Consider the following 27,769-nt stretch of genomic DNA (forward strand, 5'->3'; position numbering starts at 1 on the left):
TCCATTCGAAAGATCCTATAAAAGAACTACTCCAGAGTAGGGAACCTTGCTTCTCAGTATTCAATTATTAGGAACTGTGATAGTTTCTTACAAGTTTGCTTTTTTGTGCTTTACCATATTATAGTAAATCTAGGGTTAAGTCACATACAGAAAAAGGATTTCCAAGTGGTGGGTTTTTTTCTAATTTAAGTTTCACGTTTTAATTTCCCAAAATGGCAATTATATGTAGAACAAAATGTAATCACGGGAATATTCAATTAAAAAGTCAAATGTTTTGATCATAAGAATATAAATAAAACTTTTCAGGAGTTTTTTAAGGTTTTATTTATTTTAAGTTTTAATATTTAAAAAATTATATTATATGTTGATACATCAGAATTCCCCATAGAAAAAAACTTTCAGAACATGTATTTGTATCCTGTCAGTTTACTGTGTTACCATAAAAAATGTATTTTTGGTTCTATAAAATAACCAATTTTGTAGATACTTAGAAATATAACTTGTTGTATAACAAATAATCATGATCCTGTAGTGTCTACATAGCAATTTTTTAAAAATAGTTTATTAAGCCTGATTAATATTTTATTTCCCCCTTGAGCTACTTGCTTTTCATATGCCTGGTTTACATTCAGTCATAGGAACAAACTACTTTTTCTATTTTCTACTAACTAGCACTGTATTAACCTTTCCATTAGTTCTTACTTACTGATTCTAGAATTGTTTTTGCCATAAATCTGCCATAATTGATTACAGCATATAAGCAAAATGATAATGATTATAATCACATACCTTATTACCTCCTGACATAGCAAAACTGCTCTGTCAGTGATATTGACAGTGATATGTTAGATTAAATAAAACACATAGTGTCTTGATGTGTCTCTTTGTAGATTCCCAAAACCATCACAAGCATTGCAGAATATATTTGAACCATGAGCAGGATACCCTCAAATAGGTATTTTTAATCAAATGTAATCCATGTATGGAACACTATCTAGAGAAATTCAATGATTTTATAATGTCACTAAAGTTTCCTAGGCCATTAGACAGAAATGGGAAAGCATAGGTTTGAAACGTGGTATTCTTAAGGAATAAAACAAAAGTAAATCACTTTATCTTCATAGTTTTCTGTGTGAAAATGCATTAATACTCTTGGCTAGTATGACAAACTAGACAAAAATCTGCAGTTTATCCCTCCTAACTTTAATTTTGACTCTAAATTTGGAGCATGAATGAGAAGAAAGAAGTGAAAAGATTAAAAGAAAGGAAAGGTGAGTATTTTTTCCTTCCATCAGTGCCGTTGTCCTACCCTCATTTTCTACTATAAATCCCAGTCAGTTCCAAAAGCCACTGAGTATTGCCACTAGTGATCTGGCTGCTGACAGACCAATCCAAGCGCATCTTAAAATAACCAGTGTTTATTCATCAGGAAATATTCTCAGTGGCATTGTTTTTATTTATTTATTTATTATTATTCTGGTTAGCTTCTCTGCAAATTTTAGATAATCTTTATTTTTTAAAAAAATCTTTAAACTGAATTGGGCAATTTTCAGTTAGAAGCAGCAGCTTAGGAGGGCACTGGAGAATGAGATAAAAACTGGAGCTGGGCAGAACACAAAGCAGAAGAGAGAGGATTTTATATATATATATATATATATATATATGGAAAATTGCATAGTGCCTGATTTAAATGACAGACCTGCTAAGAATTTAAAATGACAATTCTTGGGGTAAAAAGTTTTATAAGGCCTTTTATTATTCTAGAAAATCAGTTCAGACTGGAGTGTGTTTTTAAATCTAGCTTTTCTTGAGCTGAGCTGAACTGAACTGATTAATGTTCGTATTTTTAGAACATAAATAAAAATAAGATACTCAAAAGCATGTTTCATTATAAAACCTTTTTTAAACTATTGAAAATTGATTAAAAAAAAAGAAAATACCTCAAAACCTAAATATATATATATTCTCTGTATTTTCATTGTTTCTGCAACTGAGTAAATGCCAAATGATGAGAATTCATACCTTGTCTATTGGATTATTTATTTCATTTTACTCCAAGTAACAAATTTTCATTTTTTTTTTATTTTAGATCTCTAAGAATAATACTTCTGCCCACAGGGGAAACAATGCAATCCTTTTCCCTTTTTTCACTTCTTCCATAACCCCTGACTACCCAAAAGATCTTAGACTTGTAGTCTTTCTCTGACCAATGAGGATTCTTTCATCTTACACTGCTGAAAGAGAAAAGTATGGAATTATGCTATCCAATACAGCATCTACTAGCCACGTGGCTTTTTAAATTAGGATTAATTAAAATTAAATAACATTTAAAATTCATCGCTTCTCAGCCTTTTGACTAAGATCAAGTGTAAAATTTTAAATTCAGTCCTTCAGTCATACTAGGCACATATTGAGTACTCTATAGACTATGTACCTAGTGACTACTTTATTGGATAATGCAAGGTAGAACATATACATCATCACAGAAAGTTTCATTGATCAGCATGGATACAAAGTCTACAGAGAATGTATTCAGGTGGTGTTGATTACCAAAGAATTACCTTAGGTGATTTTTAGATTCCTGTGTTCTTCACAAATATAAATAATGCAATGAATGATCACCCAGAGTTTCAGAGTTTCTGAAAATAAGACCCTAAATCAGGCGCTGCTGGCTAAGAGAGTGCAGTGTTTTTTTGTAGGTACCTGAACCCCAAAAGAGGACAATTTTAGAACAGTTCAGTTAAGGGAAAGTGATAAGCTAGTACCATACCACTTTGATAGACCCCAAGACAAGGTGGAAGTGACCAGAGAGTGTACCATGAAAGAGAATGTGGGAAGGGTTCCTATTTTAGGTATGATGGCTATGGAATGACCCTAAAAATATGAATATCTAGCAATGACAAAAAAAAAAAAAAGACAAACAGCAAAACAAATTTCAAACAGAAAGAACAGGACTATAAAAGCCTCTGAACGAGAGAGTACTTAATGTACTATGTACTCCAGGAACTGACAGAAGGCCAGTGTGACTGGAATGGAGTGAGTGGGGAGGGAATATGAGATCAAGCTGGCACTGACACATCATATAAACAGCATAACTATTAAAGGAGTTTCTATTTGGAAAACAAAACAAAATGGTATGGCTAGATGACTCAATGTGTGGAAACACTACAACTGGTTTTCTACAGAACTAGGTAGACTGTGACAGGATTGCTTAACCTTTGTATAATCAGCTGGTTAAAAATAGAATGAAGATTTTTCTTTATCCAGCCTATCATTGATGGGCATTTGGGTTGGTTGCAAGTCTTTGCTATTGTGAATAGTGCTGCGATAAACATATGTGGGCTTGTGTCTTTATATTAGAATGATTTATAATCCTATGGGTATATACCCAGTAGTGGGATTGCTGAGTCAAATGGTATTTCTTGTTCTAGATCCTTGAGGAATCCAGTTCATGTTCTTTGCACGGACATGGATGAAGCTAGAAACCATCATTCTCAGCAAACTAACACAGGAACAGAAAACCAAACACCACATGTTCTCACTCATAAGTGGGAACTGAACAATGAGAACACATGGACACAGGGAGGGCAGCATCATACACTGGCGTCTGTCAGGGGGTGGGGGGTTAGAGGAGGGATATCATTAGGAGAAATAACTAATGTAGATGACAGGTTGATGGCTGCAGCAAACCACCATGACACGTGTACACCTCTGTAACAAACCTGCACATTCTGCACGTGTCCCAGAAATTAAAGTATGATTTAAAAAAAAAAATTCTAGTAATAGTAACACTACTAGTAATTAAAATGAATTTTGTAGTTCTACCAAAATAATAAAGTTGTGTGTAACAGAAAAAATAAAAAAAAAGAAATTAAAATGCTGCATTGGAAAATACCTATTTCATATAAAACAAGGCAGTAAAGAAGGGATAGAACATATTTTTTAAAATACGACATATGGAAAACAAATAGCTAATGGCAGATATTAATTCAACTATATTAATAATAATGTTAATCTGGAGTAAATATGATAAAAAGGCAGACATTCTCAGACTGGATAAAAAAACTAAGGTCTAACTATATGCTTTCTAAAAGAGATGTATCTTCAATTCAAAGATACAAGTAGGTAAAAAAAAAAAAAAAAGAATGAAGACAGTATGTTCTTTGACTTGGAATACAATGTGATCACTAATGACAATAAAAGCATAATTCTACATTTATAAAATGCTTCACAGTTTATAAAACCTTTCCCAACATATCATTAATACATTCATACTTGCACAAACCTTGAGAGAGAGATAGGGTGTGTATTGCCATATCAGTTCAACAGATAAAAAAAAAAATAGGCTATATGGCCGGGCACAGTGGCTCCCATGCCTGTAATCCCAGCACTTTGGGAGGCCAAAGTGGGTGGATCACCTGAGGTCAGGAGTTCGAGACCAGCCTGGCCAACATGGTGAAACCCCATCTCTACTTAAAATACAAAAAATTAGCCAGGTGTGGTGGCAAACACCTATAATCCCAGGTACTTGGGAGGCTGAGACAGAATTGCTTGTACCAAGATGTAGAGGTTGCAGTGAGCTGAAATCGCGCCATTGCACATCAGCCTGGGCAACAAGAGGGAAACTCCATCTCAAAAAAAAAAAAAAGGCTCTATGGCTTATTCAAAGTCACATAGCTAATATATTATGTAGCCAGAACCAAAACTCAGTTCTCTTCTGTCTAGTGCTGTTTACGATAAACCACACAGCTTTCTCTCACACATTGTAACATGTTGGAAAGGGAGATTAGATTTCAAAATGACTTTGAGAAATGAAAAATATCTTTTTATTATTATTATTTTTTTTTTTTTTTTTTTGACACGGAGTCTCACTCTGTCGCCCAGGCTGGAGTGCAGTAGCGCGATCTCAGCTCACTGCAAGTTCCACCTCCTGGGTTCAGCCATTCTCCTGCCTCAGCCTCCCGAGTAGCTGGGACTACAGGCGCCCGCCACCATGCCCAGCTAATTTTTTGTATTTTTAGTAGAGATGCGGTTTCACCGTGTTAGCCAGGATGGTCTCAATCTCCTGACCTCGTGATCCGCCTGCCTCAGCCTCCCAAAGTGCTGGGATTACAGACGTGAGCCACCGCCCCCAGAGAGAAATGAAAAATATCTTGAAACTCAAAAACTAAAATTCAGCCAGGCACGGTGGCTCATGCCTGTAATCCCAGCACTTTGAGAGGCCGAGGCGGGCTGATCACCTGAGGTCAGGAGTTCGAGACCAGCCTGGCCAACATGGTGAGACCCTGTCTCTACTAAAAATACAAAAATTAGCTGGGTGGGGTGGCGGGCACCTGTAATCCCAGTTACTCGGGAGGCTGAGGCAGGAGAATCGATTGAACCCGGGAGGCGGAGGTTGCAGTGAGCCAAGATCACACCATTGTACTCCAGCCTGGGCAACAAGAGTGAAACTCCATCTCAAAAAGAAAAAAAAACACTGAAATTCTCTGGAGTAAAAATATCAGCCAAATTAAGAAAAAATAGCAGACTTAAACACAAGATCAGGAATGATTTGTGAATGTGGTAGGAAAATGGTTTAGGATGAACATGCTATAGTTTTGTGATAAAAACAACAAAAAGCACATTGCTAGCATTTATAGAAGCACTGTAATAATGGTTAAGTGTATTATCCTTGGAGTCAGACTCTGGGTGCTAGTCTGTTCTCCACTGCTTATATTTATGACCTTAGGCACATTACTTAACGTCTGTGACTCAGTTTCTTCATTCATAAAAAGGGATATGTATGAGTACCTACTGCCTAGAGTAGTTCAGATTTAATGAGTACTTTATTTTATTGATTGATTGATTGATTGTTTTGATACAGCCTCACTCTGTTGCCCCGGCTGGAATGCAATGGTACGATCTCAGCTCACTGCACCCTCTGCCTCCTGGGCTCAAGCAGTCTGTAGATTCAGTGCAATCCCTATCAAAATTCCAGTGTCATTCTCTCTCTCTCTCTTTTTTTTTTTTTTTTTTTTTTTTTTTTTTTTTTTTTTGAGACAGGATCTGGCTTTGTCACCCATGCTGGAGTGCAGTGGTGTGATCTCAGCTCCCTGAAACCTCTGTCTCCCAGGCTCAAGCCATCCTTCTACCTCAGCCTCCTAAGTAGCTGGGACTATAGGTGCATGCCACCACACCCAGCAAATTTTTGCATTTTTTTGTAGAGATGAAGTTTTACTATGTTGCCCAGGCTAGTCTCAAATTCCTAGGCTCAAGCAATTCACCCACCTCCACCTTCCAGAGTGCTGGGATTACAGGCATGAGCCACCACGCCTTACCTTAATGAATACTTTAGAGCTTTATACATGGCTTTTAGTTTCTTCATCTATAAAATAGGGATAATAATAGTACCTACTGACTAGAGAAGTTAAGATTTAATGAGCACTTTAAAGCTATATACATGGCTCATATCTCAATTTTATGAGCTTTCAACTCATACTTCTTACTCCTCCCTGTCTTTGTCTTCTCCCTTATAGCTACTATAATTGAATGTTCCATACTCAAAACTCTTGAAGCCTTTTCTAGAGATTTTGGGGCAACCTAAGGATGTAACGATTTTAAAGAGTATTAAAATGAGAGTAATTAGAGGGAAGAAGTTAGTATTTAAGTTCTTAGTATATGCTGAATATTGCATTAAGCTATTTCACTTACCTCATCTTCTTTCATCCTCATAATTTTTAACTTTTTATTTTTAAATAACTTAAGTCTTAGAAAAATTACAAAAATAGTACAGAATTCCCACATACCCTTCACCCAGTTTCCCCTAATATTAACATCTTACATAACCAAAGTATAATGAATAACAGAAAATTAACATTGAACTACAATAACTGAACTATATACAGGCTTTATTCTGGTTTCAACTGTTTTTTCTCTAATTTCCTTTTTCTGTTTCAGAATCAAATCCCACTTTGCATATTTGTCATGTCTCCTTAGTCTCTTCTAATCTGTGATAGTTCCTCACTCTTGTTGTTCATGAACTTTATGCTTTTGAAAAGTACTGGTCAGTCATTTTTGTAGAATGTCCTTCCATTTGAGTTTGTCTGATGTTTTCTCATGATTACATTGAGATTAGGCATTTTTGGCAGCGAAACCACAGAAGTGATATTCCTTTCTTGGTGCATCATATCAAGGAGGTACACGGTCTCACAGTTTCTTATTGTTGGTGATGCTAAACTTTGATCACTAGGTTTAGGTGGTGTTTGCTAGTTTATCCTCTGTAAAGTTACTATTTTCCCATTGTATTTAATAAATATCTTGGAGGAGATACTACTTTGGGGCTATGAAAGCATTCTGTTTTATCCACTAATTTTAGCATCACTAAACTGATTTATCTGGGTTAAGGTGATGTCTGTCAATTTTCTCTGCTATAACATTTTTATTTTTTCTTTTGTAATGAATATCTTAGGGGGACATGCTTTGAGACTAAATATCCTGTTTTCTTTAACCTTTTGCCCACTAATCTTAGCATACTTATCCCCCAAAATCTTTTAATGTGAACATTTTCTTAGTTTTGTAGATGAGGAAATGGAGCTTCGAGAGGTTTATTAACCTGCCCCAAATCATACAAATAGTAAATCCAAGCCTGTCATATTCTAAAAGTCCTTGTAATTTCATTGTTTGTTAAGATGTGTGAGCTTAATTGTAAGGGAGAAGAACCTATTGGGGACAGAGGAGAGGAATTACTGTAGAAAGAGAAATAAAGTTTTACATACATCTGGGAAGAATTATGTTTTGTACTTGGAAAGTTTATTTTGTCCTTTAATTGCCATTTTATGAGGTTTAATTTGAGACATAAGAAACATTTCTTTGATTAAATTACCAAAGCTCTCAACAAAATATATCTTCTCAAAGGGTTGGTAGAAAGCAACCATGGAATCTTTTTTTTTTTTTTTTTTTCTTTTTTGAGATGCTGTCTCGCTCTGTCACCAGGCTGGAGTGCAGTGGCACAATCTCTGCACACTGCAACCTTTCCCTCCTGGGTTCAAGCAATTCTCCTACCTCAGCCCTCCGGAGTAGCTGGGACTACAGGCACATGCCACTACGCCCTACTAATTTTTGTATTTTTAGTAGAGACGGAATTTCACCATGTTGACCAGGATGGTCTTGATCTGTTGACCTCATTATCTGCCTGCCTCGGCCTCCCAAAGTGCTGGGATTACCACTACATCCGGCCGGAATCTTATTCTTAATGTATTCCTTATACCACCTTGAAGAAAGACTTTCTTTTAAAGAACATCTAGTATAGTCATAAGATTCTGCTTTCAGGATGATAAAGTGAATGTGTTTGTCTCTTATCTTTATTAAATATGAGCTGTACTTAATCAAAAGCAAAAATCCCATAGTAGTAAAATATGTGCTAAGGAAATTGCCAAAATATACATGAGTTGTTTTAATTATATGCTTACATTTATTTAGGTGAGTGAAGATATTACATGGCATTTTTCGGTCCTTTCAGCTGTTACTAGTCATTTCTAAAAGTCTGTCTCCTGAAACTGAGGGAATTTCTTCTCATCTTATCAGAGTTCAGGCTTAGTTCTGTTCTAAAATAAGCAACCGAAAGCGAAATAGTCAGCATGTTTGAAAAGTCAGCAGCGCTGTCCTCCTCCAAATGGCTATTCTTTTCAGAAATAACTGTCCTCTAGAAGTCATCCTGCTATGTATATTAGAAGCTTAGCTTCATGTATTATCTGGAATTTATTAAATATTGAGTGAACAAACAATATAAAAATATTTCACTACAGATTGTCATCCCTTTAAAAATACCAGTTTCTGGTGATGTTTGTAACCATTGCAAACCATTGTGACCTGTCTGCTTTGCTTGCCTAAATGTTTCTCTCTCATATATTCTATCTTTTCTCTTATATATCCTTCATTTATGCCACTCAGCTGTATTTCCCCTCTGATAGGTGTTTCTTTCTCTGTAACTATTTGAAACTTTGCATAGTGATAGAATAAATTAGTTTTGTTAGCAAAGCCCAAAAGATGGACCGTTTTAGAAGCCCACTGAATACAGACATGGATTTTCAAATTATCCAAAATGGTTGAAAAGATGATTCTAAAACTTCTGCCTTTAGCTCAAGAGTTAGGTTTCAAGATTTCAGTAAAGTTCAATAAAGATTTCAGTAAAACTTTATGGCCTGTGTGGCGTGAAAAACAGCATCAGGGTTTGACAATTAGTTTGTCTTTTTTTTTTTTTTTTTTTTGAGACGGAGTCTCGCTCTGCCGCCCAGGCTGGAGTGCAGTGGCCGGATCTCAGCCCACTGCAAGCTCCGCCTCCTGGGTTTACGCCATTCTCCTGCCTCAGCCTCCCGAGCAGCTGGGACTACAGGCGCCCACCACCTCGCCCAGCTAGTTTTTTGTATTTTTTAGTAGAGATGGGGTTTCACCGTGTTAGCCAGGATGGTCTCGATCTCCTGACCTCGTGATCCACCCGTCTCGGCCTCCCAAAGTGCTGGGATTACAGACTTGAGCCACCGCGCCCGGCAGTTTGTCATTTTTTAAACTTTATATTTTTTAAAGAAAATTAAGTCTTTGTAGGAAAGGATTAGCATTTCTTTCTCTCAAATCAGTCCTTTGAAAAATTGGCATTATAAGACCTGTATTTTTTCCAAAGTCAGCATAATTATGTTCTTTAACCCTCTAAAATAATTAAATTTTCCTCTTTATAAAAACCTCTCTTTAATTGGGAATTTGAAAACTGCCTGGATATTTGTTGATACTTAGTCATTATTAATAATTTTTGAAGTATGATAATAGTTTTATGGTTATGTTTATCATTACCTTTCAAAGATATATACTAAAACATTTATAGATGAAATTATATATAGTTCTTGGGGTTTACTTTAGAATAATCCGAAAAGCAAGTGGATGAGGATATAGGTGAAATAAGATTCATCATACATTTTAAATTTGTGTAGATCATTGACGGGTTCCTTGGAAGTCACTGTGCTATTCTATTTACTTTTGTATATGGTTTTAAAAAAATGTAATGTCTCTTAATAGATATGCAGGTCTCTTATTTTGATCAACAGAAGCTAAATTGTTAAACTACTAATAAAGTTTTGTTTTATTTTATTGGTCATGAGAATTTTTTCCTTCCTTCTGTTAATAGACTAAAGACATTAAAGAGATAGCCAAAAAGACACAAGCCCTGCCAAAGATGAACTCAAAGAGGCAGCGAATCGTGATCTTCACCCAAGGGAGAGATGACACTATAATGGCTACAGGTACATGTGGGAAATTTGTGATGAATCTAGTATTACGGAGATTAATCATTTACAAAAGAATTCTGTTTTCTTTCTATTATAATATATACACTATACATGTACAATATATATAAAATAAAGTATTTTACTTTAATAAATATTTCTACCCTGTATCTCAGTAGAAAAGATTTCATGTTCAAGAAGATAATTTATTAAAATTTAGTTAAATAAACCACTTGGATATAATTTACTTAATTATTTTGGGGATTTTGTCAATCAAGAAATATCTTTCCTAAAAAAAAGGATACATTTCATTTATAAAATACCTGCACTAGAGTAAAATAAATTTACTCAATTATGAACAAAAACAATCCAGAACTAAGTTACATTTTCCATTTTTCCTTCAAGAAGAAAATCTCATTTTTTGTTTTATTTTACCATCTATTTTACAGCACTCATAAAACAGGAATTTCATCTAGTAAGCAAACATGTTATTGATTAAAATGATTAATAGTGTTAATATGGAACTACCCACTATTAAAACCAAAATATAAATGTTTTAATTCTGTCTGTACCATTCAGATTAAAACCAATCAGTTGATTAGTTATTATTGTAAACCAGAGCAATTTAGTATTACCTATGTGTTTGTTCAGTACTCTGTTGAACACTGAAATATAAAATAGGAACCTTAAAGACCTAATTGGGAATTAAAATAATATTCATAAAATATAAGTACAAAGTAAAATATAATTATAGTTCTTATCTATTGGTGCAAACTATATGGATTGTATTGACTCAGGAGATCAGTACATCTTGAAAAAAGATGTTATAGTGAATATGAAGTACATTTGTGTTGAATTAAATATAAAGCCTGAAACTGGTCAAAGATGAAATTATTGTCAAGATATTTTCTTTCTTTTTTAAAATAAATTTTATTGTTTATATTTGAGGTTTATAACATGATGTTATAGGATAAATAGATACATATATATCAACTTTCTTATTTCAGAATAGTCAAAAGCAAGATTCAGAGATTTGTTTCAAAAAATACTTGCTTCAAAGTAATTCAGTGAGTGTTAAAGTGAGGGTATAAATGAAATGAGACTGGTAATGAATTAATTGTTGAAGCTAGACAGTGGATATATGGGGGCATCATTATGCTGTTATCTCCACTTATGGATATGTTTTAAATTATCTATAATTAAAACCTTAAAAAAAGAAAGAAAAGTTTTTTTAAAAAAATTTCAAACAAGATTCAGAGATGTTGAGTGGCTTTCCCAAGATACATTGATATCCTTGCGAATCCTTAAATTCTAGGAAGGATTTAAAGAAAGGAGGACAGGTGGGCACAGTGGTTCACACCTGTAACTCTAGCACTTTGGGAAGTCAAGATGGGAGGATTGCTTGATCCCAGGAGTTGGAGAGCAGCCTTAGTAACAGCAAGACCTAATCTCTAGAAAAAATAATTTTTTAAAAAAATTAGCTGAGGGAGTAGTGACACATGCCATAGTCCTGGCTACTTGGGAGGCTGATGCAAGAAGATCACTTGAGCCCAGAAGTTCGAGGCTGTGTTGAGCTATGATCTCTCCACTGCATCCTAGCATGGGTGACAGATCAAGACCCTGTCTCCAAAAAACAAAAAAAAAAGGATGGAGAGCAATGGAGTCAAAGAGGATCAAGTAAGCAAAGGCATAAGTACTAGCAATATTTTATTGTGGTGGCAAAAAGAACCAGGTTGTTAATTTGTACAAGAGAGAAAAGAAACCATGAAAAGGTATCCCTGCATTGATGCAAACTATCTGAATTGCTTTCTTCCTATAGTATAAGGATTATTCCTGTCTTAGCAGTAAACAGTTGAGAAAAGTGAAAAACATGCAGGCTTCTTATGGGAATTGTAGTACTACCTTCAGATTTACAAAATATTCTTTGGTTGCTCTTTGTGGAGACATTCATTTTAAGTCTTTGTATATTCTAGATATACATACTGTACAAGTGTCTTCTTCATTGTGAGTTTGCAGTTTTTCCCAAAATTGAAAATTAACCTCCCCATCCTGTGATTGTATTTCCTGTGAACTCATTTTATTCTTTATTAAATCTATTAAGCCATTCTTAGGAATGCTTACAAGCTGGAATTTATTTGAGGAAAGACACTGGCTAATCTTTGCTGTTCCTACCATATGAAAATGAACTTAAATTAGAGGATGCACTATATCTGCAATGCATGATAAATACAAGATGGATAGAGAATCTGTTCAGTGGTGTCAGCTACAAAAGCAAACATGATAAATGTTAATGCAGTTTTGAGCCCTGGGATAAGCTATTCAGTGCACAAGCGTAGCTGAATCTCTTTGCTATGTTGTTATTCATTGCAGCCAAATAAATGTCAATAATAAAAGAGAATTAAAGATTTTCATTTCCCAGAGGCAGTCCTCTAATACGGCTTGATCTTTCATTTCATTTGTAATTCGTTCTCATGTCAGGATGCAGTCATTCGCCAGGCTCTGGGTGTCATGTTAAGCCATTTAATAATGATTAAGAACATAAAAATGCTTGGCCTGTGGGGCAATTCACAAAAGAGATGCCAATTTGTTATTGTTTTCCCTCCTTTCCTCTTGAATATGGATCAGCTTTTTCCCACCTCCTAGCATTAAAATACTAATGGAAGATAGAGAGAGAAAATGTCCCTTAATTTACCGTAAGTGACATTCCAGAATGGCACAAGGCAGTGCTGACACACATATTAAAAGACTAATTAGGAATCATTGTGCCTTAAACCTATTTTTTAAAATTATACTTTACGTTCTGGGATACATGTACAGAATGTGCATGTTGGTTACATAGGTATACATGTGCCATGGTGATTTCCTACATCTATCGACCCATCATCCACATTAGCTATTTCTCCTAATGCTATCTCTCCCCAACCCCCCGCCCTGCCACCTCCTGACACGCCCTGGTGTGTGATGTTGCCCTCCCTGTGTCCGTGCGTTCTCATCGTTCAACTCCTACTTATGAGTGAGAACATGCGGTGTTTGGTTTTCTATTCCTGTGTTAGTTTGCTGAGAATGATGGTTTCCAGCTTCATCCATGTCCCTGCAAAGGACATGAACTCATCCTTTTTATGGCTGCATAGTATTCCATGGTGTATATGTGCCACATTTTCTTTATCCAGTCTATCTTTGATGGGCATTTGGGTTGTTTCCAAGTCTTTGCTATTGTGAATATACGTGTGTATGTGCCTTTATAGCAGAATGATTTATAATCCTTTGGGTATATACCCAGTAATGGGATTGCTGGGTCAAATGGTATTTCTGGTTCTAGATCCTTGAGGAATCGCCACACTGTTTTCCACAATGGTTGAACTAATTTACACTCCCACCAACAGTGTAAAAGCATTCCTGTTTCTCCACATCCTCGCCAGCATCTGTTTCCTGACTTTTTAATGATCACCATTCTAACTGATGTGATATGGTATCTCATTGTGGTTTTGATTTTCACTTCTCTAATGACCAGGGATGATGAGCTTTTTTTCATATGTTTGTTGGCTGCATAAATATCTTCTTTTGAGGAGTGTCTGTTCATATCCTTTGCCCACTTTTTGATGGGGTTGTTTCTTCTAAGTTTGTTTAAGTTCTTTGTAGATTCTGGATATTAGCCATTTGTCAGATGGATAGATTGCAAAAATTTTCTCCCATTCCATAGGTTGCCTGTTCACTCTGATGATAGTTTCATTTGCTGTGTAGAAGTTCTTAATTTAATTAGATCACATTTGTCAGTATCGGTTTTTGTTGCCATTGCTTTTGGTGTTTTAGTTATGAAGTCTTTGCCCATGCCTATGTCCTGAATGGTATTTCCTAGGTTTTCTTCTAGGGTTTTTATGGTTGTAGGTCTTACATTTAAGTCTTTAATCCATCTTGAGTTAATTTTTGTATAAGGTGTAAAGAAGGGGTCCAGTTTCAGTTTTCTGCCTATGGCTAGTCAGTTTTCCCAAAACCATTTATTAAATAGGGAGTCCTTTCCCCATTGTTTGTTTTTGTCAGGTTTCTCAAAGATCAGATGGTTGTAAATGTGTGGCATTATTTCTGAGGCCTCTGTTCTGTTCCATTGATCTATATGTCTGTTTTTGTACCAGTACCATGCTCTTTTGGTTACTGTTGCCTTGTAGTATAGTTTGAAGTCAGGAAGCATGATGCCTCCAGCTTTGTTCTTTTTGCTTAGGATTGTCTTGGCTATACAGGCTCTTTTTTGGTTCCATATGAAATTTATTTTTTTCTAATCCTGTGAAGAAAGTCAGTGGTAGGTTGATGGGGATAGCATTGAATCTGTAAATTACTTTGGGTATTATGGCTCTTTTCATAATATTGATTCTTCCTATCCGTGAGCATGGAATGTTTTTCCATTTGTTTGTGTCCTCTCTTATTTCCTTGAGCAATGGTTTGTAGTTCTCCTTGAAGAGGTCCTTCACATCCCTTGTAAGTTGTATTCTTAGTTATTTTATTCTCTTTGAAGCAATTGTGAATGGGAGTTCACTCATGATTTGGCGCTCTGTCTGTTATTGGTGTATAGGAATGCTGGTGATTTTAGCACACTGATTTTGTGTCCTGAGACTGCTGAAATTGCTTCTCAGCTTAAGGAGATTTTGGGCTGAGACGATGGGGTTTTCTAAATATAGAGTCATGTCATCTGCAGAGAGAGACAATTTGACTTCCTCTTTTCCTATTTGAATACCCTTTATTTCGTTCTCTTGCCTGATTGCCCTGGTCAGAACTTCCAATACTGTCTTGAATAGGAGTGGTGAGACAAGGCATCCTTGTCTTTTTTTTTTTTTTTTTTTTTTGGCATCCTTGTCTTGTGCTGGTTTTCAAAGGCAATCCTTCCAGCTTTTGCCCATTCGGTGTGATATTGGCTGTGGGTTTGTCATAAATAGTTCTTATTATTTTGAGATATGTTCCATCAATACCTAGTTTTTTGAGAGTTTTTAGCATGAGGGAGTGTTGAATTTTATCGAAGGCCTTTTCTCCATCTATTGAGACACTCATGTAGCTTTTGTCATTGGTTCTGTTTATATGATGGATTACATTTGTTAATTTGTGTATGTTGAACCAGCCTTGCATCCCAGGGATGAAGCCGACCTGATCCTGATGGATAAGCTTTTTGATGTGCTGCTGGATTCAGTTTGCCAGAATTTTATTGAGGACTTTTGCGTCAATGTTCATCAGAGATATTGGCCTGAAATTTTCTTTTTTTGTTGTCTCTGCCAGGTTTTGGTATCAGGATGATGCTGGCCTCATAAAATAAGTTAGAGATGAGTCCCTCTTTTTCTATTTTTTGGAATAGTTTCAGAAGGAATGGTACCAGCTCCTCTTTGTACCTCTGGTAGAATTCAGCTGTGAATCCAACTACACCTGCACTTTTCATTATTTCAGAGCCTGTTATTGGTCTATTCAGGGATTCAACTCCTTCCTGGTTTAGTTTTGGGAGAGTGTATGTGTCCAGGAATTTATCCATTTCTTCTAGATTTTTCTAGTTTATTTGTGTAGAGATATTTATAGTATCCTCTGATGGTAGTTTATATTTCTGTGGGATCAGTGGTGATCTCCCTTTATCATTTTTTATTATGTCTATTTGATTCTACTCTCTTTTCTTCTTTATTAGTCTTGCTAGCAGTCTATCTATTTTGTTAACCTTTTCAAAAAACCAACTCCTGTATTCATTGAGTTTTGGAAGGGTTTTTTGTGTCTATCTCCTTCAGTTCTGCTCTGATCTTAGTTATTTCTTGCCTTCTGCTAGGTTTTGAATTTGTTTGCTCTTGCTTCTCTAGTTCTTTTAATTGTGATATTAGGATTTTGATTTTAGATCTTTCCTGCTTTCTCCTGTGGGCATTTAGTGCTATAAATGTCCCTCTTAACACTGCTTTAGCTGTGTCCCAGAGATTCTGGTACATTGTGTCTCTGTTCTCATTGGTTTTAAAGAACTTATTTATTTCTGCCTTAATTTCATTATTTACCCAGTAGTCATTCAGGGGCAGATTGTTCAGTTACCATGCAGTTGTTTTGAGTGAGTTTCTTAGTCCTGAGTTCTAATATGATTGCACTGTGGTCTGAGAGACTGTTTGTTATGATTTCCATTATTTTGCATGTGCTGAGGAGTGTTTTACTTCCAATTATGTGGTCAATTTTAGAATAAGTGCGATGTGGTGCTGAGAAGAATGTATATTCTGTTGATTTGGGGTGGAGAGTTCTGTAGATGTCTGTTAGGTCTGCTTGGCCAGAGCTGAATTTAAGTCCTGAATATCATTGTTAATTTTCAGTCTCATTGATCTAATATTGACAGTGGGGTGTTGAAGTCTCCCACTATTATTGTGTGGAAGTCTAGGTCTCTTTGTAGATCTCTAAGAACTTGCTTTATGAATCTGGGTGCTCCTGTATTGGGTGCATGTATATTTAGGATAGTTCGCTCTTCTTGTTGCATTGATCCCTTCACCCTTATGTAATGCCCTTCTTTGTGTTTTTTTATCTTTGTTGGTTTAAAGTCTGTTTTATCAGAGACTAAGATTACAACCCCTGCTTTTTTTTCTTTCCACTTGCTTTGTAAATATTCCTCCATCCCTTTATTTTGAGCCTATGTGCGTCTTCACACGTGAGATGGGGCTCCTGAATACAGCACACCGATGGGTCTTGATTCTTTATCCAATTTGCCAGTCTGTGTCTTTTAATTGGGGCATTTAGCCCATTTACATTTAAGGTGAATATATTATGTGTGAATTTGATCCTGTCATTATGATGCTAGCTGGTTATTTTGCCCATTAGTTGATGCAGTTTCTTCATAGTCTTGATGGTCTTTACAATTTGGTATGTTTTTGCAGTGGCTGGTACCAGTTTTTCCTTTCCATATTTAGTGCTTCATTCAGGAGCTCTTGTAAGGCAGGCCTGGGGGTGACAAAATCTCAGCATTTGCTTGTCTGTAAAGGATTTTATTTCTCCTTTGCTTATAAAGCTTAGTTTGGCTAGATATGAAATTCTGGGTTGAAAATTCTTTTCTTTAAGAATATTAAATATTGACCCCCACTCTCTTCTGGCTCATAGGGTTTCTGCAGAGGGATCCGCTGTTAGTCTGATGGGCTTCCCTTTGTGGGTAACCCAACCTTTCTCTCTGGCTGCCCTTAACGTTTTCTCCTTCATTTCAATCTTGGTGAATCTGAGGATTATGTGTTTTGGGGTCGTTCTTCTCAAGGAGTATCTTTGTGGTGTTCTGTGTATTTCCTGAATGTGAATGTTGGCCTGTCTTGCTAGGTTGGGGAAGCTCTCTTGGATAATATTCTGAAGAGTGTTTTCCAACTTGGTTCCATTCTCCCCATCACTTTCAGGTACACCAATCAAATGTAGGTTTGGTCTTTTCATATAGTCCCGTATTTCTTAGAGGTTTGTTCATTCCTTTCCATTCTTTTTTCTCTAATCTTGTCTTCATGCTTTATTTTGTTTCGTTGATCTTCAATCTCTGATATCCTTTCTTCTATTGATACTTGTGTATGCTTCACGAAGTGTTCGTGCTGTGTTTTTCAGCTCCATCAGGTTATTTATGTTCTTCTCTAAACTGGTTATTCTAGTTAGCAATTCCTCTAACCTTTTATCAAGGTTCTTAGTTTCCTTGCATTGGTTTAGAACATGCTCCTTTAGCTCGGTGGAGTTTGTTATTACCCACCTTCTGAAGTCAACTTTTGTCAATTTGTCAAACTCATTCTCTGTCCAGTTTTGTTCCCTTGCTGGCGAGGAGTAGTGATCCTTTGGAGGAGAAGAGTCATTCTGGTTTTTGGAATTTTCAGCCTTTTTGCACTGGTTTTCCCTCATCTTTGTGGATTTATCTACCTTTGGTCTTTGATGCTGGTGACCTTCAGATGGGTTTTTGTGTTGACATCCTTTTTGTTGATGTTGGTGCTATTCCTTTCTGTTTGTTAGTTTTCCTTCTAACGGACAGGCCCCTCTGCTGCAGGTCTGCTGGAGTTTGCTGGAGGTCCACTCCAGATCCTGTTTGCCTGGGTATCACCAGCAGAGGCTGCAGAACAGCAAAGATTGCTGCCTGTTCCTTCCTCTGGAAGCTTCGTCCCAAAGAGGCACCCGCCAGATGCCAGCCAGAGCTCTCCATTATGAAGGGTCTGTCGACCCTTGCTAGGAGGTATCTCCCAGTCAAGAGGCATTAGGGTCAGGGACACACTTGAGGAGGCAGTCTGTCACTTAGCAGAGCTCGAGCGCTGTGCTAGGAGATTTGCTGCTCTCTTCAGAGCTGGTAGGCAGGAAAGTTTAAGTCTGCTGAAGCTGTGCCCACAGCTGTTCCTTCCCTCAGGTGCTCTGTCCCAGAGAGATGGGAGTTTTATCTGTAAGCCCCTGACTGGGGCTGCTGCCTTTCTTTCAGAGATGCCCTGCCCAGAGAGGAGGAATCTAGAGAGGCAGTCTGGCTACAGCAGCTTTTCCAAGCTGCAGTGGGCTCCACCCAGTTCAAACTTTTTTTGTGAACTTTGTGTCTTTGTTTACACTGTTCGGGGAAAACCACCTACTCAAGCCTCAGTAATGGTGGTCACCCCCCACCACCACCAAGCTTGAGTGTCCCAGGTCAACTTCTGGCTGCTGTGCTGGCAGCAAGAATTTCAAGCCAGTGGATCTTAGCTTGCTGGGCTCCGTGGGAGTGGGCTCTGCTGATCTAAACCACTTGGCTCCCTGGCTTTAGCTCCCTTTCCAGGGCAGTGAACAGTTGTATCTCACTGGCGTTCCACGCGCCACTATGGTATGAACAAGCTCTCCTGCAGCTAGCTCGGTGTCTGCCCAAAGAGCCGCCCAGTTTTGTGCCTGAAACCCAGGGCCCTGGTGGTGTAGGCACCAGAGGGAATCTCCTGGTCTGTGAGTTGTGAAGAGCATGGGAAAAGCATAGTATCTGGGCCGGAGTGCACCATTTCTCACGGCACAGCCCCTCATGGCTTCCCTTGACTAGGGGAGGGAGATCCCCGACCCTTTGCACTTCCCTGGTAAGGCGACGCCCCACCCTGCTTCCGCTCGCCCTCCGTGGGCTGCATCCACTGTCTAATCAGTCCCAGTGAGATGAGCCAGGTCTCTCAGCTGGAAATGTAGAAATCACCCGCCGTCTACGTTGATCTTGCTGGGAGGTGCAGACCAAAGCTGTTCCTATTCAGCCATCTTGCCAGCTACCCAAACTTATTTTTAAATGATCACACTGTTAAGTTTGCAGTACTTAGCGATAATGTATCAAAATGTTTCCTTGGAATTTTATTCTACAGACCTATCTCCTTTTGAGATATGATATCTATAAACTACTTTCTCTTATTTTATAAATTTAATTCTTTAAATTGCCAGTGAATCTAAAGTATTTTCTACTCACCTGTTTTATGGGTCATACCTCTTTCAGATTGAGTTTCCATCTACCCTAGAGGTTCTGTCACATACCAATCATTGTTTCAGTCCTTGTAGGTTAATTGAGTTCCAAAAAAATTTTCAAGGGAGTGCTGGACACTGAAGAATATTAAGGGTAACAGACTGGGCAATTCCACAGCTGAGTATATGTCCAAAATAATTGAAGCAGGAACCTAAACAGATATATGTCCACCCATCTTCATAGCAGCATAATTCACAATAACCAAAAGGTAGAAGCAATCCAAGTGTCCATCAACAGATGAACAGATAAATAAAAATTGATATATACATACAAAGGAATATTATTCAGGTTTAAAAAAGAAAGAAATCCTAACGTGTGCTGCAACATGAATGAACCTTGAAGACATTATGCTAAGTGAAATAAGCCAGACACAATGGCGTAATTACTGTGTGATTCCATTTATGTGACATACCTAGAGTAGTTAGCTTTATAGACAAAGTAGAATGATGGTAGCCAGGGGATTGGGGAGGGGTGAATGGGAAGTTATTGTTTAATGGGTAAAAAGTTTCAGTTTTGCAGGATGAAAAAGTTGTAAAGATGGGTAGTGATAATTGCACAATAATATGAATGTACAATGGCACTGAGCTGTATATTCAACAATGCTTAAAATGGTAAATTTTATGTATATTTTTATTTTTTAAACTTATTTTTCAATTTTAAAAAATTAAACATAAACTAAAGAGTAAGATGCTGGTGATGAAGGCAGAAAAGATGACTGTTCGTTTTGATCCTCTTTATAAATGTTGAATGAATCAGTTGAATTACATGGCGGTCAGGTGAAGGAAATCATTTCTGCATTTATAAACTGGAAAAACTAACAGTGTTCTTTATCTGTTGGAGAGCAACTACTAACGAGATCTTCATACAATAACACCTTATTATATTAAGCATTGTAGTAAAAAAGTAAATATATATCTATATGCATGTAAATACATATATAGTGCTTTATAGAAAGTTTAAACTTCCCCAAGTTTCTATACTAAATAAATCACCAAAAATTGGAGAAAGCAATACAACTTTTGTTCTGAACTGGAAATAATGTGTTTCCAATTAAATAGGTTCTCTGAAATATAAATTGTAGATTTTTCTGTTTTGTTTGTTTTAAGACAGGGCCTCGCTCTGTTGCCAAAGCTGGAGTACAATCATGGCTCACTACAACCTCAGCCAGGCTCAAGCGATCCTCTCTTCCCAACCTCCTAAGTAGCCGGGACTATAGGCGCATACCACCCTGCCCAGCTAATTATTTTTGTATTTTTTCTTTGGTGGGGACTGGGTTTTGCCATGTTGCCCAGGCTAGTCTCAAACTCTTGAGCTCAAGTAATCTGCCTTCCTAGGCCTCCCTCCTAAAATGCTAGGATTATAGGCGTGAGCCACCACACCCGACCTAAATTGTAGACTTTTCTGAACACTCAGAATTCTTGTTTGAATTGTAATTTTTCACAAAGGGAGAAAATGTACTAAGTCAGATATTTTCAACTGGAAGACTGGTGCTATCACATCAAAATCACCTAGTGAGTTTTTGGTAAATACAGTCCTAACTTTTTTTTTTTTTTTTAAATTTTAGAATTAGGGGAGGGTGCAATACTTTTTCAGGGTTGTTACATGGATATATTACATAAGGCTGGGGTTTGGGCTTCTACTGAACCCATCACCCAAATAGTGAATACAGTATCCAATAGTAGTTTTTCAACTCACCCCCACCCAGTTCCTGCCTCCCCCTTTATGTCCATGTATACCCATTGTTTACCTCCCACTTATAAGTGAGAGTGTGGAGCATTTGGTTTTCTGTTTCTGTGTTAATTCACTTTGGATAATGTCCTCTGGCTGCATCCATGCTGCAGCAGAAGACATTATTTCCTTCTTTGTTATGGCTGCATAGTATCCCATGATGTATATGTACCACACTTTCTTTATCCAGTCCACTGTTGATGGACACTTAGGTTGATTCCATGACTTTGGCATTATGAATAGTGATATAATAAACATAAGAGCGCAGGTATCTTTTTGGCAGAACAATTTCTTTTCCTTTGGGTAGATACCCAGTAGTGGGGTTGTTGGGTTGAATGGTAATCCTGTTTTTAGTTCTTTTTTTTTTTTTTTTTTTTTGAGACGGAGTCTCGCTCTGCCGCCCAGGCTGGAGTGCAGTGGCCGGATCTCAGCTCACTGCAAGCTCCGCCTCCCGGGTTTACGCCATTCTCCTGCCTCAGCCTCCCGAGTAGCTGGGACTACAGGCGCCCGCCACCTCGCCCGGCTAGTTTTTTGTATTTTTTAGTAGAGACGGGGTTTCACCGTGTTAGCCAGGATGGTCTTGATCTCCTGACCTCGTGATCCGCCCGTCTCGGCCTCCCAAAGTGCTGGGATTACAGGCTTGAGCCACCGCGCCCGGCCTGTTTTTAGTTCTTTAAGAAAGTTCCAAACTGCTTTCCACAGGGGCTGAACTAACTTACATTCCCACCAACAGTATGTGTTTCCTTTTCTCTGTATCCTCGCCAACATGTAATTTTTTAACTTTTTAATAATAGCTGTGCTAACTAATGTGATGATATCTCATTGTGGTTTTAATTTGCATTTCTCTGATTATTAGTGATGCGAACATTTTTCATATGCTTGTTGGCTGCTTGTATGTCCCATTTTTAAAATTTTTATTTATTTGTGTTTTATAGAGAAAGGGTCTTGCTATGTTGCTCAGGCTGATCTCATACTTCTTGAGGCTCAAGCAGTCCTCCTGCCTCAGCCTTCCAAAGTGCTGAGATTATAGACATGAGCCACCATGCCTTACTTTGAGAAGTGTTTGTTCATGTCCCTTGCCTACTTTTTAATGGAGTTATTTGGGTTTTTCTTGTTAATTTGTTTAGGTTCCTTATAGATTCTGGATATTAGTCCTTTGTTGGTTGCATAGTTTGCAAATATTTTCTCCCATTCTGTAGGTTGTCTGTTTACTTTGTTGATAGTTTCTTTTGTTGTGCAGAAACTCTTAAGTTACAATCGTCAATTTTATTTTTGTTGCATTTGCTTTTGAGATCTTAGTCATAAATTATTTGGCTAGGCCTATGTGCAGAATAGTTTCTCCTAGGTTTTTTCTAGGATTTTTATAGTTTGAGGTTTTATGTGTAAGTTCTTTAATCTATCTTGAGTTAATTGTTGTATATGGTGAGAGGTGTAGGGGTCCAGTTTCATTATTCTGCATATGGCTAGCCAGTTTTCCCAATATCATTTATTGAATTGAGTGTCCTTTCCTCACTGTTTATTTTTGTTGACTTTGTTTAAGATCAGTTGGTTGTAGGTATGTGGCTTTATTTCTGGGTTGGTTCTCTCTTTTGTTCCATTGATCTATGTGTCTATTTTTGTGCCAATACCATGCTATTTTGGTTACTATACCCTAGTAGTATAGTTTGAAGTCAGGCAATTGATGCCTCTGGCTTCGTTTTTTGCTTAGGATGGCTTTGGCTATTCAGCTGCCCTGCCTTCTTAAAAGCACCTTTCCCTCAATCTGATGCAACCCTGTGAGGAGTATTAGAAAATACATCTTCAAGGAGATGTTTGAGAATGCAGGCAGTACAGTCTGGGGCAAGGGGAGTGTAGGATTGTGTATGGTTGAAAATGTTCCCTTAGGTGATATAGCAATGCTGTCTATCCTCCACCTGTCACTTTGAGAATCACTGGATTAGGTGATTTAATAATGCTGCAAGTTCCGTGATCTGGTGGAATAACGAAAACAGAACCTTTTAACAGCTAAGGGTCTAGTTCTTCAATAACTCAGGCCTTGGGAAATGCTTCTTCTTTCGATCCTTCAAAATCCATCCACACTTACAGGCAATCTACAGTTTACTTTAAATAGTCTCCTACCTTTGAGGTGCTTATAATTTAACATAGTTATATCCCAATGCTCTTTGTCATTTTATTTTAAGTAAATGGGGGTATTGATGTTACTTGTCTTCATGTTCCTGAGTCCTTAAAGAAACGTGTTACTTCATCTGCTGGTTAAGTTTTCATGTTCTATGCCCATTACTCTGCAAGAAAAGGTCAGTGTGATTTGCAATTCTGGTAGACATAAAGTTCAGAAAATGTGCATTAGAAAATGCAAACTCTAAAGGAAAACAATCTCAGCACTGGAAGAATAATGTCAGCACATGATCCCAACTCAAAATATTAATATAAATCATTTTTTAAATGTCTCTACTGCAGCCAAATCAATTTTAAATGATAATCTTGTTGGCATAGGTTGGTGATGGTAAGGATAGAATAAACGAAGTGGCATTCTTTTAAAATGTCTTGTATGGCATTCATAGAAAAAAGTTCTTACCAGATAAGACCTTAGAGAAAATATATTTCTTACCTATGAATGTAAGTTACTAAGTTATTAGCTCATGTTCCATTTTTAGATTATTGTAATCACAAAAGATAAATTCCTTTAATTAATAGGTCAAAAATAACTTAGAATAACATGTGGAACTGTCACATTTTTGACAAAGTAATATCTTTGAGATGTGGTTCATTTAGTTCAGTGATCTCAGGCCTGAGGAAATGAGACTTCTTTCAACTCCCACCTTTTTATTGAAAAGGACCCTTCTAGAAGGCAAAATAAGAGGCAGCCTATCCTAAACAGATATAAACCCTATTATAGCACTGATTTCTGGAGGGATGTTTAAGTCAGATTTGTTGAGATATAGATTACATATAGTAAAATCCACAAATATGTTACCAAGTAACACATAACAACCACCACAGACTGTAGACCACCTTGTACAGTTGGTATTGAAGTATAATATGCATACAAAATTGATACAACTTTTCATTAAGTGGATGGACCTATGTAGCTATAACCAGATCAGGAAATACAATACTTATAGCACTTTAGAAGCTTCTCCTTGTGCCCCCTCCTAATCATTATCCCCACCGAAGGTAACCATTGTCTTAGCTTCTACTACTGACAATTAGCTTTGCCAGTTTTTGAAATGGAACCACTCAGTATGTAGACTTTATCTGCTCTATCTCCATCCATTTTTGTGCACTTTCTTACTTTTTGACAACATAAGATCCCCCAGGCTCACGTTGTATTTTCTCCCTTCAGTCCTATAATCAACGATTTCTCCACAGAACCCTGGTTCCCTTTATTGAAGAACAGTTTTTAGAAACCTGTAACTGTGCTCTAGATATGCTCTTCGTTCCCTGAGTGTCTTTCCTTCTAGGCCCTCTTAGCAAACAAAACTTGGCAATAACCTATGTATACTCACTCATCTATATTTGTGTCTATATCTGTATATTTATATATATATATATATATATAATATATATTTTTTTTTTTTTTTTTTTTTTTTTTTTTTTTGAGACGGAGTCTCGCTCTGTCGCCCAGGCTGGAGTGCAGTGGCAGGATCTCAGCTCACTGCAAGCTCCGCCTCCCGGGTTCCCGCCATTCTCCTGCCTCAGCCTCCCGAGTAGCTGGGACTACAGGCGCCCGCCACCTCGCCAGGCTAGTTTTTTTGTAATTTTTAGTAGAGACGGGGTTTCACCGTGTTAGCCAGGATGGTCTCGATCTCCTGACCTCGTGATCCGCCCGTCTCGGCCTCCCAAAGTGCTGGGATTACAGGCTTGAGCCACCGCGCCCGGCATATTTATATATTTTTAAAACATGAAGTCATACTGATAACTTTTATTTCAGTCCAGCAACACAAGGTTCATTCTAGCCTTCATTCTTCCTTTTTTACTTCTTCCTTTGACATTGAAAATTCTGGCTCTCATTATCTAAAATGTATTTACTTATTTGTTTTATCCTAAAGCAGTTTTGAATTGCTCACCCATACCCTTGTATGAGAAAGAGATGTACCCTTTAGAGTATAGTATTTGCTTACAGTTCTTTTTTTCTGTAGCCCAGTAGTGTCCAATCAATATATAGTTATCCAAAATAAATTAGCTCTTTTACTTCATCCACTTATTGTGGTTATATTATTCATTTGTAATAGAGATAGGGTCATTTGTTAAGAGTATTCCATTTTGGTTTCTTTTCACATCCTGATTGGGGTTTTATTTTCTCAATAAATAAAATTCACTTTTTGTAGTGTCAAGTTCTGTGGGTTTTGACAAATACATAAGATCATGTAACCACCACCATAGTCATGATACCAAAGAGTTACATTTTTTGGTTTCAGATTTGCAAGGTTGGTACCAATATATACTCCCCCAATTTTATGAGACAGCGCTAATTGTTCCACATCTCTACCAGTATTTGCTACTATCCGTCTTTTTAATTTTAGCCATTCTGATGAGTATATAATAGACCTCATAATGATTTTGATTGGAATTTTTCTGATTTGTAGTGAGATGGAGCTCCTTTTCATCTGCTTACTGGCATTTGGTTTTTTGTGTGTAGTTTTGTTTTGTGTTGTTTTGTCTTTTGAGATGGAGCCTCACTCTGTCACCCAGGCTGGAATGCAGTGGCACGATCTTGGCTCACTGCAATCTCCACCTCCTGGGTTCAAGCGATTCCCTTGCCTCGGCCTCCTGAGTAGTTGGGACTGCAGGCACCCACCATCACGCCCGGCTCATTTTTTTTTTTTTTTTAGTAGAAATGGGTGTTCCACCCTGTTGGCCACGCTGGTCTTGAACCCCTGGCCGCAAGTGATCCACCCGCCTCAGCCTCCCAAAATGCTGGGATAACAGGCATGAGCCACCATGCCCGGACTTGCTTACTGGCATTTGGATATCTTCTTTGATGGTATTGCTGTTGGGGTCTTTTGCCCATATTGAGTTGTCTTATTGATTTAGAATTATTTTTACAGCCTGTATGCAAGTCTTTTGTTAGATAAATGTATTGTAGATATCTCCTGCTACTCTGTGACTTGCCTTTTCACTCTCTTCATGGTATCTTTTGATAAACAAAAGTTCTTGATTTTAATATAGTACAATTCATAATGTTTTCCCCTTATGATTAGTGCTTCTCATATCCCTTTAAAGAAAATCATAGCATATCTCAAACTTGTGAAGATATTCTTCTGTTGTTTTTTTTCTAAAACTTTTCTTTTACTTTTTTCAACTAGCACAATTCATCTAAGATTAATTTATATATATATAAGGTGTAGGATAGGGAGAATTATTCATTTATTTTGCCCATATGAATAACCAATTGACCCAACATCATTCCTTGACAGGAATATCCTTTCCCTAACTGCATTACATTGACACCTTTGTCGTATTTCAGATAACCTTGTATCAGTGAGTCTTTTTCTAGGCTATTTCATTGTCCTTATTCTCTATCCTTTACCAATTGCACACTCTCCTGATAGCTTAGGTTTATAATCCGTCTTTTTATCTGGCAATGTCAGTCTTCTGAGTTTATTCTTCAAGATTATCCTGGCTTTTCTTGGCTCTTTGCATTTCTACTTAAATTCTAGAACTGGCCTGTTAATTGTCACCAAAGAAATTTTTTTTTAAATCCCTTTCTAGAATTTTTTCAGATTATATTGAATCTGCAAGTCAATTTGGAGAGAACTTATTTCTTTACAGGATTTTGTCTTCCAATCCATATTTTCCTCTATTTATGCAGTCTTTAATTTTTCTCAGGACTTTTTTTCTTTTCAGTGTAAAGGTCTTGTATATCTTTTTTTTTTTATCATTATACCTTTATTTATTTATTTATTTATTATTATACTTTTAAGTTCTAGGGTACGTATGCAGAACGTGCAGTTTTGTTACATATATATACTTGTGCCATGTTGGTGTGCTGCACCCATCAACTCGTCAGCACCCATCAACTCGTCATTTACATCAGGTATCACTCCCAATGCAATCCCTCCCCCGTCCCCCCTCCCCATAATAGGCCCCGGTGTTCCCCTTCCCAAGTCCAAGTGATCTCATTGTTCAGTTCCCACCTATGAGTGAGAACATGCGGTGTTTGGTTTTCTGTTCTTGCGATAGTTTACTGAGAATGATGGTTTCCAGCTGCATCCATGTCCCTACAAAGGACACAAACTCATCCTTTTTTATGGCTGCATAGTATTCCATGGTGTATATGTGCCACATTTTCTTAATCCAGTCTGTCACTGATGGACATTTGGATTGATTCCAAGTCTTTGCTATTGGGAAT

At 37.2% G+C, this 27,769-nt stretch overlaps 1 protein-coding gene across 2 annotated transcripts in view; it reads left to right on the forward strand.

Annotated features, from left to right (window-relative positions):
- Positions 1-27,769, forward strand: part of ADK (adenosine kinase) — a 613,194-nt gene that overhangs the window by 486,678 nt on the left and 98,747 nt on the right. For both annotated transcript variants that reach the window (XM_033209675.1, XM_033209676.1), the window contains exon 9: positions 10,154-10,268. In XM_033209675.1, coding sequence (XP_033065566.1) covers positions 10,154-10,268 — 115 coding nt within the window. The remainder of the gene's footprint in view (positions 1-10,153; positions 10,269-27,769) is intronic.

This window comes from Trachypithecus francoisi, unplaced genomic scaffold (assembly GCF_009764315.1).
Source record: "Trachypithecus francoisi isolate TF-2019V2 unplaced genomic scaffold, Tfra_2.0 Lachesis_group9, whole genome shotgun sequence".
NCBI classification, from domain to species: Eukaryota; Metazoa; Chordata; class Mammalia; order Primates; family Cercopithecidae; genus Trachypithecus; species Trachypithecus francoisi.